Genomic DNA, 19121 nt, shown 5'->3' on the forward strand with positions numbered 1-19121 from the left:
ACAAAAATAGACTCAAGTGGATGAAAGACCTAAGTGCAAGATAGGAATCTAGCAAAATCCTAGAAGAGAACACAGGTCCATAACCTCTGTGACCTTGGCCACAGCAATTTGCTAGACATGTCTCCAAGGGCAAGGGAAACAAAGGCAAAAATGAACTATTGGGACTTCATCAAGATCAAAAGCTTTTGCACAGCAAAGGAAACAGTCAGCAAAACCAAAAGATAACCAACAGAATGGGAGAAGATATTTGCAAATGATGTGTCAGATAACCTATATGTGTCCAAAATCTATAAAGAACACCCAAAGAACAAATAATCCAGTCAGGAAATGGGCAGAGGACATGAATAGACATTTCTCCAAGGAAGACATCCGAATGGCCTATGGACACATGAAAAAATCCCCAACATCTCTCAGCATCAGGGAAATACAAATCAAAACCACACAAATGAGAACCACCTCAAACCAGTCAGAATGGCTAAAATTAACAAGTCAGGAAACAACAGATGTTGGCAGGGATTCAGAGGAAGGGGAACCCTCTCACACCAATGCAAGCTGGTGCAGCCACTCTGGAAAACAGTGTGGAGGTTCTGCAAAAAGTTGAAAATAGAGCTACCCTACGACCAGCAATTGTACTAGGGCTTTACCCCAAAGACCCAAATGTAGTGATCCGAAGGGGGACCTGTACCCCAATGTTTATAGCAGCAATGTCCACAATAGCCAGACTGTGGAAAGAGCCCAGATGTCCATTGACAGATGAATGGATAAAGAAGTGGCATATCTACACAATGAAATACCACACAGCCATCAAAAAGTGAAATCTTGCCATTTTCAGCAATGTAGATGGTACTAGAGGGTATTATGCCAAGGGAAATAAGTCAACCAGAGAAAGACAATTATTATATGATCTCACTGATGTGTGGAATTTAAGAAACAAGGCAGAGGATCATAGGGGAAGACAGAAAAAAATAAAGATGAAGCCAGAGAGGGAGACAAACAATAAGTGACCCTTAATCTTTTGAAACAAACTGAGGGTTTCTGGAAGGGAGTGGGGGTGGGGGGATGGGGTAACTGGGTGATGGAAATCGGGGAGGGTCTGTGTTGTAATGAGCACTGGGTATTAGGTAAGACTGATGAACCACAGATGTGTACCCCTGAAACAATATGTTAAATAAACAAAATTTTAAAAAGAAAAAAAAATTCTATAGGTTATGAGGACCAGATAAGAGCTTAATAATAAAGAAAAATTTATTTTTTTTAGAGATTTTTTTGTATTTATTTGACAGAGAGTGACACAGAGAGAGAGGGAGCACAAGCAGGGGGAGTGGGAGAGGGAGAAGCAGTCTCTCTGCTCCAGAGGCAGGCCTCAATTCCAGGACCCTGGGATCATGACCTGAGCCTAAGGCAGACACCTAATGATTGAACCACCCAGGTGCCCCTATTTTAAAAGATTTTTAAGTAATTTCCACACCTAATGTGGGGCTCAAACTCACAGCCCTAAAATCAAGAGTCACATGCTCCACCGGCTGAGCCACCCAGACACACCCCTGCCCCCAAGAATACTTCTCAAAAAAGGGGGGGGAGGGTTGTGAGGGAGAAGAATTTCCAATTTAATTTCAAATTACCATACCTAGCTTGCCATATCAAACGTTTCAACTCTTAGCTAAATGAGTTACATAATATCCTTAAAGGTCAACAAGAGAAAAGAAAGATCTCATCTTTGTTATTGTTGTAGAGTCAAAACTGAATCTTTCAAAGGAGTATTTTAACATCCTAATATCTCTTAAAATTCTTTCATAGAGGACACCTGGGGGGCTCAGTGGGTTAAAGCCTCTGTCTTCGGCTCAGGTCATGATCTCAGGCTCCTGGGATCGAGCCCCGCATGAGGCTCTCTGCTCAGCGGGCAGCCTGCTTCCTTCTCTTTTTCTGCCTGCCTCTCTGCCTACTTGTGACCTCTGTCTGTCAAATAAATAGAGTCTTAAAAAAAAAGTCTTTCCTAGAAAGGTGTTCTTTTTCATTCCTGAAAGGATACTTCATTTCTCTAGCAACTTAGAATTATTAGTGGAGTATTTTAATTATTATATACCAGCAAAAAATAAATTACATCTTATTTATGGTGCCTCTGAAACATTCCTATAGCCTTGCAAATGAAATTTTCTTTGACAAAATTTTACATGAATGGGAAGGTAGTCTTTTTTTTTTTTTTTTAAGATTTTATTTATTTATTTTCAGAAAGTGCGCGCGCGCGCGCGCGAGAGAGAGAGATCACAAGGAGGCAGAGAGGGGGAAGCAGGCTCTCCCTGATGAGCAAAGAGCCTGATGCGGGGCTTGATCCCAGGACCCCAAGATCATGACCTGAGCTGAAGGCAGAGGCTTTACCCACCGAACCACCCAGGTGCCCCTCTGTTTTTTAATTACATTTTGGAATAAAGTCTATGACCATTAATTGCAATTTTTTGTTGCTATCTCAGGAATGTCATTGACAGCACACTGTTCATATAATAGAAAGAAGAGCTAAAGCAAAGAGTAGCTTGAGATTGATTTTTCTGTTAACTCATTCACTTTAGGAGGCCAGTCCCAGTGGACAGAGCCTTGTAAGAAGCTCGTAGGCTTACAGACTCTTCAGCTCCTCTTCAGACTCAGGTTACAACTGGTCACTAAGGCTGACAAAGATAAACTTTTCAGAACCTCCCCTTTCCTAAGGTTCAACAGTGGTTTTCAAGCTATTTAAAGGATTTCTCTCGAGCCTTTGTTTTCTTGTTCAAGTTGAAATATTCGTTTCTGTTCGTTGCAACGCTGTCACCCATCAATTTCAATGACTTTCCTCATTACTGCTGCCATTTCAGGTCTGTCCAACATGTGCTTTTAATTATTTCTGATTTGTTTCCAAGTGCCTCCTCTCCAGTCCCTGTTGAGATGCATTAGAGACGGATTCTTCGGAGCTGTTTTAATGTACCATGTCCGTCTTGGAGTGCTCCTCTTTTATCTTCATTAGCATACGAGATCTTCTTAGCTATCCATTAACTGTCTGAACATTTGCTCTTGATACTTGCTCATTCCAAGCTCCAAGGCAGACTGATGTATATGATTCTTTGTTCTCTTGTTGCTCTTCTCTGGTTTGTCTGTTCTCTTGCTGGATTCCCATAACTAATGTGGACTGTGGCCAATGTCCTGCCACTTCATTAAGCTCTTGAATTTCTTCCTGATACTGCTTGGTCGCTTCTACTCATTGAGAACTGCGGTGTGGTAGATCAGAGATTTTGCTGCATCGCCATGATCTCTCCATCTTTCAACAAGATCATTAGCATGAGCAAGGTGACTTCTCAGTTGTGCAACTCATTTCTGAAGGAATACTCTGGTCTCGATCCCTGTCAGCTGTCAGCTGTGGCGTTAGGGCTCAAAGCCTCTGCTCACAGGGACCTACGCACCTAAGAAAAGAGATTCCTCTTGTCTATTGAGCTTCTTCAGGGAACAGACTCAGAACCCAGCAGAGGCAGTCAGTGGAGAGGCGCTGGAGGGGTCAGCGGAGCTCAGCCCCATCATTGGCCCACAGGAAACCTCTTGGAGATAACAGTTTATTTTAAAGCCCAGACATAAATCTTCTCTATGTGGTCCAGTGATTTTTGGCAGGAGTGCTAAGACTATTTAATGGGGGAAAGGACAGTCTTGTCAGCAAATGGTGTTGGGAAAATGAGATGTCCACATGTAAAAGAATGAAGCTGGACCCTTATCTTATACCATATATAAAGATTAACTTACTGTGGATCAAAGACCTGAACACAAGAGCTAAAATGGTGAACCTCTTAGAAGAAAATGGGAAAAGATATATGACATTGGATTTGGCAATGTTTTCTTGGCTATGATACCAAAAGCACTAGCAACAACAACAAAACAGGTTGGACTTCATCAAAATAAAAGATTTCTGTGCATCAGAGGACACAGTGAAAGGGCAACCAAGGGGAGAAAATATTTGCAAGTCATGTATCTGATAATATCCAGAACATAGAATGAACTCTTACAACTCAACAACCAAGAAATAGCCCAGTTTAAAATGGGCAAAAAGGGGCACGTGGGTGGCTCAGTGGGTTAAAGCCTCTGCCTTCAGCTCAGGTCATGATCCCAGGTCCTGGGATCAAGCCTCACATCGGGCGCTCTGCTCAGCCTGCTTCCTCCTCTCTCTCTGCCTGCCTCTCTGCCTACTTGTGATCTCTGTCTGTCGAATAAATAAATAAAATCTTTTTTAAAAAATGGGCAAAGAATTTAAATAGACATTTTTCTAAAAAAGTTATACAGATGACCAATAAGCATGTGACAAGTTGTTCAACGTCACTCATCATTAGGAAAATGCAAACCAAAACTACATTGCGATATCACCTACATCCATTATGATATCTACTATCAAAAAAACAGAAAATAACATGTGGTGGGGAGAATGTGGAGACACTGGGGCCCCTGTACACGGCTGGTAGGAATATAAAATGGTGCAGCCTCTGTGGAAAATGGTATGACCGTTCCTCAAAAAATTAAAAATAGAATTACTACATGATCTAGCAACTCTATGTCTAGGTATATACCCAATAGAATTGGAAGCAGGGTCTCAGAGGAATTTGCATGCATTCACAGTAGCCAATTATTCTCATTATTCCCAATAGTCAATAGGGGAAAGCAACCAAAATAACCACTGGCCGCTGAATGTGTGTACACACATGGTAGGATACCATGCAGCCTCAAAAATCCTGTCACGCCCTACAGCATGGATGAACCTTGAGGACATTGTGCTGTGTGAAAGAAACCAGTCACAAAAGGACAAATGCTGTATGGTTCGAATTGTATAACGTGTACAAAATCATCACGTTCATAGTGACAGAAAGTAGAATGATGGTTACCAGGGGCTGGAGTAAGAGGAGTGGAGAGTTAACGGGTACAGAGTTTCAGCTGAAAGATGAGCTCTGGAGATTGGTTGCCCAACAATGTGTATGTACTTCTCACTACTGAACTGTACACTGAAAATGGTTAAAATCATAAATTTCCCCTCTCCCTCTGCCTGTTGCTCCCCCTGCTTGTGCTTGCTCTCTCTCTGTCGAATAAATGAATAAATAAAATCTTAAAAAAAAAAAAAAGCTTAAAAACTGGGCACCTGAGCGGCTCAGTTGGTTAAGCGTCTGCCTTCGACTCAGGTCATGATCCCAGGGTCCTGGGATGGAGCCCCATGTCAGGCTCCTTGCTCAGTGGGAGTCTGTTTTTCCCTCTCCCTCTGCCTGCTGCTCCCCCTGCTTGTGCTCTCTCTCTCTGTCAAAAAAATGAATAAATAAAATCTTTTTTAAAAAGCTTAAAAAATGATAAATTTCATGCATTTCACCACACAAAAAAATTTTTAAATGCTATCTCAAAAACATTCAGAGCAGGACAGGAGGCAGTGGGACTCGGTTTGTGTTGCTAAAGTTCTAGTTCTGCAGTTGAGTCATGGGTTCACCCAGTTTTATGTAAGTTGTATGCTATTTCTAAACATTCTCTGTCTGTCAGAGAAAGCTGAGCTGTTTTCAGAGCGCGGCTGTTGCAGAAGAACCCCCTTGGCTGTCCTGGGTTTAGGTGCCTCCATCTAAAGCAGATGTTGCTCTTTGTCCTCAGGTCTCTCAAACTGGTTATGCTATTCTTAAAGATCCCAGCTTAAGTATCTCTCTTTTCATAGAAAACCTTAATTAGACCCAAATAGCCATTTTGGGGTGGAGCCTTTATTCGCCTTCATCTTCCATTCAGACTTGAGAAGTGCGCTCCGCACTCCACGCCTCCCCGCCGCCCAGCTGTTTGCTTCTCGGGGGCTCTGACTCTGAGTCAAAGTCCACACTCTTCCTGTGCTCTGCAGAGTTCATTGGCTCAGCAAATACTTACTGAGCACCTGTTATGTGTCGGGCATATTTTAGATACTGAAACTACAGCAACCAGCAAAACAAAAATTCTTACCCTCTTTATATCCATCTTTCCGGAGAGAAGAATCCTAATTCTCAGCCTGTCTTCTTCCCCATCCCTTCTCGTTCATGTTTATTTTCTCTAGGCCTCTTCAATTCCGGTATCTTTTGAGGACTGAAAAACAGCAGCCGGTCTCCAGTCTTCCTCTGGGATTTAATGGGTGACTTGGAGGTCCTCTGCAGTTTTTCTGGGACTCTGATCTTTTTCAGTGAAGAGGGATCAGTGATTGAGAGGAAATAGGAGAATGTGGGGGATGGAAGAACAAACATACTGAGTAAAAATACTATTCTGAAAAGGAATGCATTATTGTGAAAGAGACAAAGCGTTTAGACATGTTGGCAATGTTTCTGGCTGCCCTCAACTCAACTGGGAGCCCCTTTCCCCCTCCACACTTAAGGGACTGTCAGTGATCAGACAGAACTGATTCCCAAAACAGAACTCCAAAAAGGTGAGGCAAAACTTTCTCAAGAACCCCTAATGTTGCCCACCCTTCCATACAATCTAAATTCCAGGGCATGCTTTGTGTTACTTTGCTTGTCGAGTTTCTATTTTTAAATATGCAAAATGTTCAGAAGAACTTTTTCAAGATCACTTTCTTCTGGGTGCCTGGGTGGCTCAGTGGGTTAAGCCGCTGCCTTTGGCTCGGGTCATGATCTCAGAGTCCTGGGATCGAGTCCCGTGTCGAGCTCTCTGCTCAGCGGGGAGCCTCTTTCCTCCTCTTTCTCTGCCTGCCTCTCTGCCTACTTGTGATCTCTCTCTGTCAAATAAATAAATAAAATCTTTTAAAAAATTTTTTAAAAAATCACTTTCTTCTAACATAAAAATACATGCTCATTGTAAAGAAGTAATTCAAATATTTAGAGAGTAAGATAAAATGAAAAATGCAGTAGAGATCCCCACTGTTAATATTTTGGTATGTTTCCTCCTCAATGCACACATATTCGTATGGAAACTAATGGACCCAATTTTGGTATGGACCAGAATTGGCTAGTATAATGCTGTTCTTTGGGAACCCTTCTGTCTTACTTGGCTATATAGCCTAAACATTTTTTCTGTATCAGTAGGTGTAGCTATACATCATCTTTTTAGATTTTATTTATTTACTTGAGAAAGCAAGTGTGCGAGAGCACAAGCGGGGTGGGGGGAGGAGGGAGGGAGAAGCAGATTCCCTGCTGAGCAGGGAGAGCAACATGGGGCTCAATCCCAGGACCCCGGGACCAGGACCTGAGCCAAAGGCAGCCGCTTAACCGACCGAGCCACCCAAGCGCCCCTATACATCATCATTTTTGATGACCCTATAGCATTCCTTTGGTAGATATGTCCTAAGTTGTTTTACCAAGTGCCTCTTTTTTGAGGCTATAAACACCTAGAATGCACATCTTTTATACATTTGTCGGCTCACATGTCTACTTCTTTCTTTTTTTTTTTTTCTTTGATTTTATTTTATTTGGGAGAGAAAGAGCTCACATGGGTTGGGGGGGAGCAGTGGCAGAGGGAGAGGGAGAGAATCTCCAGCAGAGTCCACACTGAGTGCAGACCCCAGTGCAGGGTTCCATCTCATGCCCCTGCGATCATGACCTGAGCCGAAACCAAGAGTTGGACGCTCAACAGATTGAGCCAGCCAGGGAATCCTCTACTTACTCCTTTAAGTCATCTTTTTAGAAATGGAATTCCTGTTAAGCCTCACTTTCTTATATTTACCTGCAGAACCTTCTTTTCAGTCCCTTTTTATGTGAGAGTCAAGGGAACAAAGGTTTCCTGTTATTTCATTGATCAGTTCTAAAGTGTGTTTTCAGCAGCAGAGCGTGAACTACGTGCTATCATTTGAGAAAGAGAATAAGACATTGATTTCTACAGAAGCACATTCAGAGTCTCTGCTGCTTTTAAAATGAATGTGTATTAGTTGAAATATTCAAAAATAATCTTATAATTTAAAAAATTAAGACTGTAAATATTAATGAAGTACAAGGGCGATTGAGACAGGACTCTGTTGCCAAGGAAACCAGCAGGCAGAGCTCTTGCTGTTCCAGGGGCTGCCTGCCTCCCGCCTCCCTTGGGGGCTGGGGCAGGTCTGAGGCTTAGAAATGTTGCAATCGTCCTGCTGAGTTGGTATCTTCTCTTTGAAAAACAAAAAACAAAAAAAAAAAATGAATTCATTTAGAAAAATATTTGCGCTGGTTTATATACATTGAAAATATTCACACAGATCCATGTTTGTAAGAAAACTGTTTTCAACTGCATATCCATTTGCATTTCAACAGAAAATGTTCCCATTGCATTTTATAAAAACAGCCATGAATTTTTTAATGAACAAAGACTCATTCATGAGAATTTTTTTTCATTTCTCCTGTTGAAAAAATTTTCAGAACCCTGTCACCGTCTTGTGGATTCCATGAGTTAATTCAGCTAGATGTCCTTGTGTCCTCTCAAGACTTCTCTTAAATATTTCTCTTCCATATCTGGTTTTATCTTGAGCCCATCACTTTTTTCAATATAATTTTTTAAAAGATTTTATTTATTATTTTAGAGAGCAAGAGTGCCGGGGATCCCACGACACCAAGGCCATGACCTGAGCAGAAAACCAAGAATCAAACCACTGAACCACCCAGGCACCCTGAGCCTGTCACTTTTTTTTTTTTTAAGATTTTATTTATTTATTTGACAGACAGAGATCACAAGTAGGCAGAGAGGCAGGATTCCTGCTGAAGAGAGAGCCCTATATGGGACTCTATCCCAGGACCCTGAGACCATGACCTGAGCTGAAGGCAGAGGCCCAGCCCTCTGAGCCACCCAGATGCCCCAAAGCCTGTCACTTTTAAATGTCAGTGTTTGTCAACTTGTCGCTTTAATCCTTGGCGGTCTGTGGTAATTTCCACTGTACTTTAAAGTTGTTAATATGTTCTTAAGAAGGTGTTCAGATCAGTGACTTGGTGTTACATGCATACATCTACGAAACTTACATTATATTGATATTGTTGTGAAAGTTAAAGAAAGAGGGGCCTATTAGCTTCACCTTTTCCTAAACTTTGAAAAGAACCCAAATCTGTCCTTCACCTTTAATGTTTGGAAGATCGGAGTTCCTGTCATTAAGCCATCCTTTTTCTTCCTAGCTGTAGGGAAGAAATAATCAGAAAGGCAGTCACTGAATAGTGAAAAAGAAAACAATTTTTATCAAATATATCTGTAACATGAACTGTTGATTAGTCAACTGGTTGAGACCTGCAAAATCATTACTTGCCATCATTTTGAACTTTACTATCTGTCGACTGTGTTTACAGCAGAGGAAGGCTTTTTATTAGGTAGCTTTGGCTAGTTTTTCATGCTATTTTTGCTTGCATAGTTTAGGGATGGGGATAAGTGACCTGCAAGAGAAAGGAATGTGACTAGTGGAAACACCAGCTTCTCTTTGCCAACAGCTGAGCTCTGGGAGGGCAGAAGGGCTCAGAGCTCTGGGCGGGGTCCATCCTGGTGGATTCAGACACATTCTCAGCTCCCGTGGAAGAGGGGCCACATGGGCCCCGTGTGTGGTTCACGCACAGCTTCTGCCTTCCCCCATGAAAGGCCTCGCCTTGAAGCTCTGCGCTGGTGAAGGAGACCTTGCAAGGCTGCCCTGCCCTCTGGATACCAAATCCACCGACGGCAAGTCCTTCGAAGCAAAGGTTTTTCAGGATAATTCAATATTTGACAGTGTGAAAAGGAATGTTCAGAGTGAACTGAATCAAAGGTTGTTGGTGGTAAAAGTGCCTCCAGCTTTCTGAGAAAGCAGTAGAAGATGCTAGGCCATCTAGAAATGTCTATGCTAGGAAAGTCTGTTTTCCAATCCTTGGGCCGGGATGATGACATGAAGAGGAGCCTTCTGAGCCAGGACGCTGCTTGCTACCCTCGGCTTCGCTCCGTGCTGCTCAGGAGGGCTTGCTTCTCACCTGGCATCTTCACTTCTTCCTTTGCTGTGTTCTGGGATGTAGGTTTCATATGTAGCCTAGGAAGGGGCAGAAAGGCCCAATTGCAGGGTGATTATTATTATTATAATCATCATCAACTCTCCTTTGATGAGGTTGTACCCATCTTCACGCTCTCACCTGCCCTCCTGCCAGGCCCATAGTAATCCTAAGAACTTTGCTCTTGGCTACACCGATCCAGTGTAGGTGGGACTTACCGATCCCACCTATTCCCTTCATATAGTAACGGGAGGCAGACTTTCAGATGGAGAAACCAGGGACAAAGAGAATCCCCAGGAGCCCAGGTTGGAATCAGGAGCCCGGGAACCTGACTCTGACTGGTCTGATGCGGCTCCTTTCTCCATTGCTGGGGAGTTTGAACCCGGTACATCCTTATTCTAAAAGAGAGCCCCAGCCTCCTCTCAGCTTCGAGCTGTGCCTCTTAGGAAGGCTGTGGAACAGCTGCTTGTAACTTGCTGTCAGTGGGAGAACTGAGGGTTGGAAGGCAGCAACTCACCAGGGAGATGGTGGACTTGGGAGGTGGGGTGCGGCCGAAGCGTTGGAGTAAGGCCTCTCGAATCTGCAGGTAAGATAATGCCCCGGTTATGCCAGCCCAAGTCCTCGCCTGGGCACTGTAAGTCAGATGGGGGCTGGGTGGGCAGACTCACCTTCTTGTCCATGAGGCAGCCAAACAGCAAGATGAAGACACCCTAAGAAGAGAGATACGTGGATAAGTTAGTCAAGGAGGAAGGAATCAACCAAGACCAGCTCTTTCCCTCTCCTCTTCCTTCAGCCTCTGTCTCCCTAATTGATGTCCCGAGGCTTCCCATCTAGAATTTTCTGCACATTCACATCATGTGGTGCATAGAATCTGTTTCAGGTGCTTCTCTTACTGCTTTGGTGACAAAGGAGATATTAAAGTTTTGCGTGCTGACAATTCCCTGACTTCTCTGGCAAAATCAGACACTGTTTTACAGATAAGAAAACCAAAGCTCACAGAGGTTTGTCCAAATTTCTCCAGCTATTCAGGGGAGGAACTGGGGTCCACACCCAAGTCTTCTAAAATTCCTAACACTGTTTCTTCTGCTCTGCCATGACACCTCCTTGAGAAGGGACTGGCAATGACTTAGACCATCTCAAAGGGCAACAAGCAAATCCACCCCATAGTCACCCACCTGGGTGGTGTTGAGAATCGTGAAGATGTAGTGAGGAACTATGGAGACTTTCTCCAGAAGAGTGGCTAGGCCTAGCCCCCAGGTGAGGCCGAAGACGGGGGTGAGAATGAGCAGGGCTTTGGTCACCCCCAGAAGGGCATGTCGCTGCTCCACTGGGGGCCCCTCTGACAGCGAAGGTCTCAGGAGCTTCAGCACGGCCATGGTTAGTACCAGCCCATTCACACCCACGATGGCCAGCACTGGCCCCACGAAGGTGTAGAGTGCCCCTCCTTTCCCATTCAGCCAGCATGCCCCCTCCCCCAGGTATTGCCCTCGGGGTAGGTAGAGGCCCAGGGCAGCCCCTGCAAACCCTATTGGGCACATATAGCCGAGGACCACCATCAGGGAGAGTACTCGGCACTTGGACAGCTGACGGAAGACGAAGAGCAGCTGGTGGGCCAGCATCAGGGCCTGAGCCAGCATCCAGAAGAAGGTAGCCAGGTAGAGGAAGTGACAGAGGAAGGCAGCAGCCAGGCAGAGTGGGCTTTGGGGCCCGGGAGGAAGCAGTGGGGCTCCCAGGAAGCAGGTGTCTGCAGCCAAAAGGCAGAGCACCATGTTGAGCAGGGCCATATGGCGTAAGTAGGCAACTTTGTTCTGTACCACGACTCTCCACACCAGTCTGTACACGCCCAGGCACACGAGCAGTGCCAGGATGGAGGCCCCCAAGCCCACCTGACTCAACAGCTCCAGGGTGGGGTTTTCTGGAACAGTATTTTGGGACATGAGGATGGAGAAGGCAGTGAGGTGCCGGCAGATGCACTGAGTGGTGGGGCTGGCGTGGGTTGTCTGCACCTGGCACCCTTCATCTGACCATCCCCCCTTGCCCTGGAAGAGACTGTGGTCCCAGAAGACACAGTGGGGAGTGCTAGCTGTGTTCCCGAAGTCCATGATGACTTCTCCCTGGTTGAAGGCCTGGCCACCTGCCATGACGGAAATGGAGAGGACCAGCCCAGGAGTGGCATAGAGAGAGTCCCCCAGGCCTTGGCCATAGTTTGGGGGCAGAAGACGGTCCAGTTTCCGCAGCAGCAGGCTAGTAACACTGACGTTAGTTCCATTATGGCGCAGCGGGGCCAGTGAGCGCCTGGGAATGCGTGCCTGCAAGGGGGGCTGAGTGGAGAAGGAGGCTCTGTAGTCAGCAGGAAACGCAGGTCCAAGGAACTGGGTCTGCAGCTGCACGTTCCGCGAGCTGAAGGAGAAGGGCTGACCTTGTGGGCACAGGTGGCACGCCAGGGTCTCCACAGCCAGCAGGAGAGCCGAGCCCACCGAGGGCTTCTGGGCCTGGGCTGGGGCCCACAGAGAGTCGGTGTCCATGTCGAGGACCTTGTCTGTGGTTTTCAGGAGACCCTGTGACACCCAACAGAGAGATCCCAATGGAGAGTGGAGCCCTGGCCGCTAGAGCCCACAGCACTGGGCGAGGTTGCACAGGGAACTCTAGGCCCCAAACACACGTTTCCTAGTCCAGCAGGAGACCCAAAGGTGGAGAGCAAGGGGGATAGGAAGAGACACCCATGAAGAAAGAGTTTCTGTTGGGGAAGGATGGGGAGCTGTTTAGCTCACTACCGGGGTGGCTTCAAGTATGTGGTCTCCTGATGCAATCCAACCTCTCCACTTGACAGTCTTTCTCTCCTCTCCATCCCTTGGGTCACCTAGACCCTAAGGGGCCCCTTTCCAATTCCTTGACCTCTACAGGTCTATAAAGCTAAGAATGGTCCCCAGTGATAGAGGGGATGGTGTTCTGAAGTAGAAGGCCACATGCATGTCCATCCACACACATGGGATTCACATTCCCAGATAGGAAGAGTGTGTTGTGTCATTGTCCCTGGTTATTCTTTAGGATGCCTCTTACTGGTCACCAACTATTGCCCATAGTGAGAGCTGGGTTAGGTGAGTCTAGCCAAGCCAAGAGTGTTCTAGTATCTCCATGTAGGTATTGTGTGTATGTGTGTTTCAGGGGTGGGGTGGGGGGATTCCCATCATATGCACCCATCTGCCTCTGCATGAAAGCCTCTGAACTCACTTCTTCACACCCATTCCTGCCTTCCCCGACCTCCCGTGTGTTCCTAGCATCAGACCTTCTCCACATTCCATGGCCTTAAAGACTGGTGTCCAAGAGGAGAGATGGACCAGGGGAGCAGATACTCAGACTCTAGAAAGGTCTGCTGTCTGACAGCCCATGGTGATATCAGGGGGACAGAAGTGCCCAGAGCGGGGCGACTGGGTGGCTCAGTGGGTTAAGCCGCTGCCTGGGGCTCAGGTCCTGATCTCAGGGTCCTGGGATCGAGTCCCACATCGGGCTCTCTGCTCAGCAGGGAGCCTGCTTCCCTCTCTCTCTGCCTGCCTCTCTATCTACTTGTTCTCTCTCTCTGTCAAATAAATAGATAGATAGATAGATAGATAGATAGATAAATAAATAAATAAAATCTTAAAAAAAAAAGAAGTGCCCAGAGGTAAAACGCTTCAGGCCCCCACCACCCAGCTGGCCCCCACCATGGCTCAGAGAGCTTACCTGCAGGGCCCTGTGGGTAAGCTGTATTCTAGCATCCACCACCACCCGAGCCAGGAATGATATGGTGCCCAGCAATGCCAACAAGTCAGAGGGAGAGCTCACCGCTGTCACCTGCTCTGACAGCCGTGCCAGGATCTGGGGCACCTCCACAGTAGGCTGGCCCTGGCCTGCCCATAGCAGCTGAGACAGACAAAAGAGCAGGAATTAGGGAGGGGCTGGGCAAGTCCTCATTAGGGAGGGGCCGTTCCTCCCCATCCCCGCACCAGTCCCAAGGGAACAGGAAACCAAGATTTCGTGAGCCACATGGAAGGAAATGACACTTTCATGGGACAGACACTTGGTGAGATTAAGATTGGAGAACAGCATATGCTCCACAACGAGAGCGCTGGGCCCTCGCCGGCCCCTGCCTCACTCCCTGGCTCTGCTAGGCTCCAGTTCAGAGAAAGTGAAGGACCTTTAGGCTGGCCTCAGGGGGAAAGGCTTCTGAAGTGAGGTCCTGAGTGAGAAAGGGGGAGGGCATGGAGGTTGAGGCGCGTGGGCAGCGGGGCCCAAAGCGTTACCCGGGCTCTGCGATGCAAGGCCAGGAGCTCTGCGTCTGTGCAGCTGCTATAAACGGGCTCCCAAATGCCATCCGGCCCACAGGTCCGCTTCACCACACCCGTCCTGTTCGCCGGGCACGGGGCCTGTGCCACGTGGCCAGCCTTGGTGACATTCCAGGCAATAGCTGAGGAGTCCCCTGGGCAGGTGGTGTCTCCATCTGCACAATGATATCGGGGAGGATCGGCAACCACAGTCCAGCCCCAGCCTTTCTGGGGCAGAAGACTGACCAGGCTCTGGAGACCGGCCGTGGGGCCCGAGGCAGGGTCGAGGAGCACCCAGGACAAGTAGGTGAGAGGTCAGCCGGCTGGATCCCAAGCCCCACATACCCTGGATGACAGTGACAGAGATGGGGACCCTGAGAGGGGCCATCCCTGGGCTCTGCAGCTCACAAGTGTATGTGGTGTCCACCACAGGGCAGCTCTGGACGGCCAGCACAAAGCACTGGGAGCCGGGCGCGCTGGCCGAGGAGGCTGCAAATGACGTGAGAGAGGGAACAGTTACTGCGCCTGGAATAGACCTGGAACCCAGCAGGCCAAGAGATGTCCTCTCAGTCTTTCTAGAAACTTCAGAAGCAGATGACACGGTAAAGGAGAGCTGAGTGGTACACGAGCATCAGACTACGGAGGCAAGGCTTGGATTTTGGTGAGGGACACCAGGGGGGTGGGTCTCTAACTAACCCCAGGACATGAAGCCAGGTTCCTCATTTGTAAAACAGGGTCTATCAGCAAATGAACTTCACAGAGTATATTGCAAGAGTTCATTAAGATTGTGTGAAAACATTTTGCAAAGTTATCTACGCTCATGTGGTTATTGCTGGATCGATACAATTAGGATTGCTCGTGGGGTAAAAACAGGGTTGAACTTGGACTCCGAACTCAGGTCGCATTGCAGCCTCTGCTTCCTGTGAACTGGAGAGCCAGCTGCCACCTGTCCCCTGACCCCGACAGCCCCTCCGTACCTTTGCTGCCCTCTCCGGGACTCCAGGAAGCTGTGTAGGCCAGGTGTGTGCTAGGGATGCAGCAGGTCAGCTGGAAGCCAGGGCAGGTGGCACAGGAAATGGAGAGCTGGTCTGGAAGCCGAGCCACATCTGTTGCCTGCAGCGGCACCTCCACCACCTGGGACAGCTCCCACCTGAATCCCTGAGCCTCAAAGCAGCACAGGTACTCACCTGCGGATACACACCTGCTGCACCTCCCAGCTCCTTTGGCCCCACCTGTGCCACAGAAGCTCTGCTGCTCCCGAAGCCACACCTGAGGTCTGCCTTCCCGGGGGCCTCTCAAGCCCAGCAACAGAGATCCCTGCCCCCGAAAGGATTTCTAGGAGGAAGAGGCCTGGAGAAGAGGCTCCTTTTTTAATAGCGTAGAGCCATGAATTCCAAGGTGAACCCCTTTCCTGCTAGGGGATGTCCTTCCTGAATCACCTGCTGCCACTGCAACATCTTGACGCAGAACACACTGTCTGTTCACTGCTGAGACCGATCCCCTACCTTCGGGGGGTCAGTGGAATAAATGGAAAGATGCAAAGGGAAAGGAAGGGGAGAGAAAAGCAGGAAGGGGAAGAGAGGGAGGAGGAGGAAGGCGAGGGCATCAGGGGAAGAGAAGGCTGAAGAGAGTTGGGAGGAGGGCAGGCTGGCTACCTGCCCATCTATGGGAGACGTTGAAGATGCTGAGGACAGCCTGGCCCGGGCTAGAGGCCAGGGACACATGTGTCCCTGGCTGCAGGAGGATGGGGGTGGGGCTGCCCGCGGGCCGCAGGAACCAGTTAAGGTTTGTGGTCTCACGGCTCTTGACGAGGGTCAGGTTCAGAGTGGTGCCCGGCGTCCGCACCCAGGAGTTCGGGCTCAGCCTTCCGGGGACTGCAGGGAGGCAGGAGGCAGGGGCCCCTTGGAGCAGGAATTGTGGCCCTCTGCGGTTAAGCTCTCACTCCTTCCCCCTCTTCGGGAGCCCATTCCGCCTCACTCCCTCCCCACCGCCCCCAGTACTATGTCACTTTGTTTTGTCGCTGGATGAGTGTGGCTGCTGCAGTCCAGTTGGAGAACTCTGTCTTAGGGAGCCAAACAGGGAAGCCTTGTGGCCCATGATTTTCCCTCCCCTAGGCAACCTGGGGCTGCTGGAGCCCCTTCCTGGCCCTCTAGGGTCAACAGCAGTCACTCTAGCCCTTTCTCTCCCTGTCCATATGTCTCATGAGCCATACTGTTCATTAGTCTCACTACTCAGGTCCCAAGCTCAGGGCTGTGACCCCCCACGCCCACCCCAGGATAATTGGCAATTCTCCTGCCCGGTGGGGAAACCTGGGCTTGGGCCAGCTGGCAGAAATACAGGGGTCAGAGAGGAGAAAACACACTGAGGCTCATTGGTTTCCAAGTTCCCGACCCTCCTTACCAGGTGGCAGCAACTGGCAGTACCCGGCTTCAGTAGAGCCAAAGACCAGACAGCCGCAGGGCCTGTGGTTGTGGGTGGTCTGGCAGGGGTGGTGATGGGAGCAGACGCTGGTGTTCCACTGGTACCCAGACAGGCACGCACAATAGCTTTGCCCATCCGCGTGGACGTTACACTCTGCAGCAGAGGGTGGGGACGAGAAGTGGACAGGCTGTGGGAGAGAGCCAGGTAGTCTGATGCCTGAGAGGCTCTAGGGCTGGCTGTCTGGAGCCATCCCAAAGTCACAAGGGCCTCAGCCGTCAGGGACTGCCTCCTCAGGGTGAAAAGCAGCAGAGGTCCTCCTGCTGGGCAAAGTCATTAGGGGTTGGGGGGGTGTGGAGAAATCCGACCCACGACTGTCTGCCTCTTGGGCCTCTGCCAAAGTTTAGAAGATGGGGACATGGAACAGGAAGGGAAGGGTCTGTCTGGTGGGGAGGTGAGGAAGGAGCCGGCCCATGGAGACCCTCCAGGAAATGGGAGGGGCTGGCAGTGGTCAAGGTGAGCTCGCTGCAGGAGACCTAGGAAGCCCGTGTCCCCTTCTCTCTGAGCCCCCATCCCCCCCATAAGTGGTGGACGGGCCACCGAGAGACAGGGCTCTGTAGAATCCCCCCTACCTGTCGTGAGGCTGAGGCCAGTGAGAGTTCTTGGGAAAGAGGAAGCCGAGGCAAGGGGGCGAGTCAGGGTCCTGGAGATTGCCAGTGGCCAGGTCTGGTTGGACAAGGCCAGCTGTACATAGACCGAGGCCAGGACTGATTCTACAGGAGCAGAGGGGGGCAGCTGGAGAGGAGAGGCCACAAGGCTATGATGGGCTGGTCCCCTTCTGCCTCCCATACCTGACTGGTCCCTGCCCGGACCCCAGGCAGATCCCACCTCCCACAGCCCAGCTAGGAGCTGACAATACTCGAGAGAGCTGTAACCCTTCATTAGCCACGGTGCATCCACACACAGCTCCATGTTACCCTCCCCGAAACCCTCATTTATAGACGAGGCTCTCCAAGGGGAATGATTTTCTCAAGGCCTCACAGCTAGAGAACTGGCCTCTGGATCTGTGTGTCCGCCATGAGCAGCCATGATTCCAGCCCTCTGGGGGCCTTCTTCAGCCTCATCCCCTGCCCCCGTCCTCTCCTCAGCCCTCCCTCCACTCCCTCCTCCTCCTCCTGTTCACTCCGTCCACTCACCACCTTCTCCACTCCTTTGGTCCAATGGCTGCCTGGATTCCCCTCCAGCCTGACTCTGTGCCTGGAACAGAGCACAGAGGAGAGACCTCTGAGAGGAGGCTGACCCCAGGTTTCTCCCAGACACACCTTCCTCCCTAGGGGACTCAGGCCAGCCTGAGTCATTTGGCATGTCTCCATCTCTTTGAAGCTCTTCTTTCGCCTAGGCTAGACGCAAGCAGGCACATCAGGAGAGGAACGCAAGCTTCCGGTAGGAGGCACCAGGGCTGCAGCCCCGAGGACTCGGCCGGGGCCTGCAAATCCCACCTGAACCCAGAACCCGGCACACCCTAGAGAGTCAACATGCTTTGCTTAATTCCTTCCTGAATTTACCTGTCCCTGGGCCTCTAGGCTAATTGAAATGGCAGTATCTGGAACGCCATCGGGGAGGGCTGGGCAGAGCCGGCTGGGGCCCAGCGGCTTGGGAAATTCTGTTCTCTCCATAGGAGTTGCCACGAGGGTGAGCACAAGGCAGCATCTTCCCTTCGTCTCTCGTTCCTATAAATCATTTCCTCACTAACTCCTCCCTCTCTCGAAATTGTATATGAACATGCATACTATCTAAAAAAGGACACCGATATGGATATGGATAGAGATGCAGACGTCTTCCAGGGAGAAAACAGAGATCCCAAAGTGCTATCTTGACTTCGCTGTCTTCAGATTCTCTCCTGTCCTCTATGCCCATGGTTCCCAACTCTGGAAAATTCTTTTCTTTCCATTTTTAAATTGTAAGCTTGACTGGGAGAGCCTTCATCCCAAGTGCAGCTGGCATCCCTGGAGTTCACAGTGACTCTCAAACAAAAGCTCTCCCATTCCCTGGAAAACAAGACTCACCTCTCAGAGACTTTTATAAGGACTGGCCTCTCTTTTTCTACATTACTTCCTCTCACTTCAGTCCTTGCTCCTCTACCTGTCCCTTCATCCACACCGGTTGCCTCTCACGCTGACAGGCCCCTGTGTCAGCTCTGGAGACCTTCCCTGGGTCCTTGCCCCAGTCTTACTCACGGGTTGGGATACTTGCGCAGCTGGAGACCGCAGCGGGGGCAGAGTCATGGCCAGGAGGAGCACGGGGAGAGCTGCGCAGACCATGGCTCAGGGAGGCAGACCTCAAGAGTCCTACAGTTGCTGCATGATGCAAATTGCCTCAGAGAAGGGCTGGCAAGGCTCAGCAGCAGGGATGGGAGGGGAGAGGGGACGGGAGCCAGCCGAATTTACAGAGGAAGCGCGACAGTCTGTGACTGAGTCACATGGGCATCCAGCTCCTGGAA

The 19121-nt window shown here is 49.2% G+C and overlaps 1 protein-coding gene and 1 pseudogene across 1 annotated transcript; both read right to left on the bottom strand.

Moving 5' to 3' along the window:
* Positions 1 to 2619: 2619 nt before the first annotated feature.
* On the bottom strand, positions 2620 to 3415 carry LOC132022246 (FGFR1 oncogene partner 2 homolog; annotated as a pseudogene).
* Positions 3416 to 8638: 5223 nt separating this feature from the next.
* Positions 8639 to 18297, bottom strand: ADGRF3 (adhesion G protein-coupled receptor F3). The gene is made up of 13 exons (XM_059407610.1): positions 18187 to 18297; positions 17818 to 17878; positions 17254 to 17394; positions 16604 to 16777; positions 15859 to 16077; positions 15181 to 15390; positions 14549 to 14692; positions 14183 to 14379; positions 13623 to 13802; positions 11078 to 12460; positions 10571 to 10612; positions 10420 to 10482; positions 8639 to 9943 (listed from the first exon to the last, which is right to left on the bottom strand). Exons 1-13 carry the CDS (start codon positions 18295 to 18297, stop codon positions 9884 to 9886), a joined length of 2985 nt encoding a protein of 994 aa, XP_059263593.1. The 3' UTR covers positions 8639 to 9883.
* Between the last annotated feature and the right edge of the window lie 824 nt (positions 18298 to 19121).

Source organism: Mustela nigripes, chromosome 7 (assembly GCF_022355385.1).
Source record: "Mustela nigripes isolate SB6536 chromosome 7, MUSNIG.SB6536, whole genome shotgun sequence".
Taxonomy (NCBI): domain Eukaryota; kingdom Metazoa; phylum Chordata; class Mammalia; order Carnivora; family Mustelidae; genus Mustela; species Mustela nigripes.

Excerpts from the sequence above, each read along its gene's own strand:
- ADGRF3 (XM_059407610.1), bottom strand. The coding sequence starts at position 18,297 with ATGGAGAGAACAGAATTTCCCAAGCCGCTGGGCCCCAGCCGGCTCTGC. Across the intron at positions 15,391-15,858 it reads CGTCTCCCATAGATGGGCAG|GTGAGTACCTGTGCTGCTTT; the intron begins GTAGCCAGCCTG and ends GTGTATCCGCAG. Across the intron at positions 10,483-10,570 it reads GCTGCCTCATGGACAAGAAG|ATTCGAGAGGCCTTACTCCA; the intron begins GTGAGTCTGCCC and ends TCTTACCTGCAG.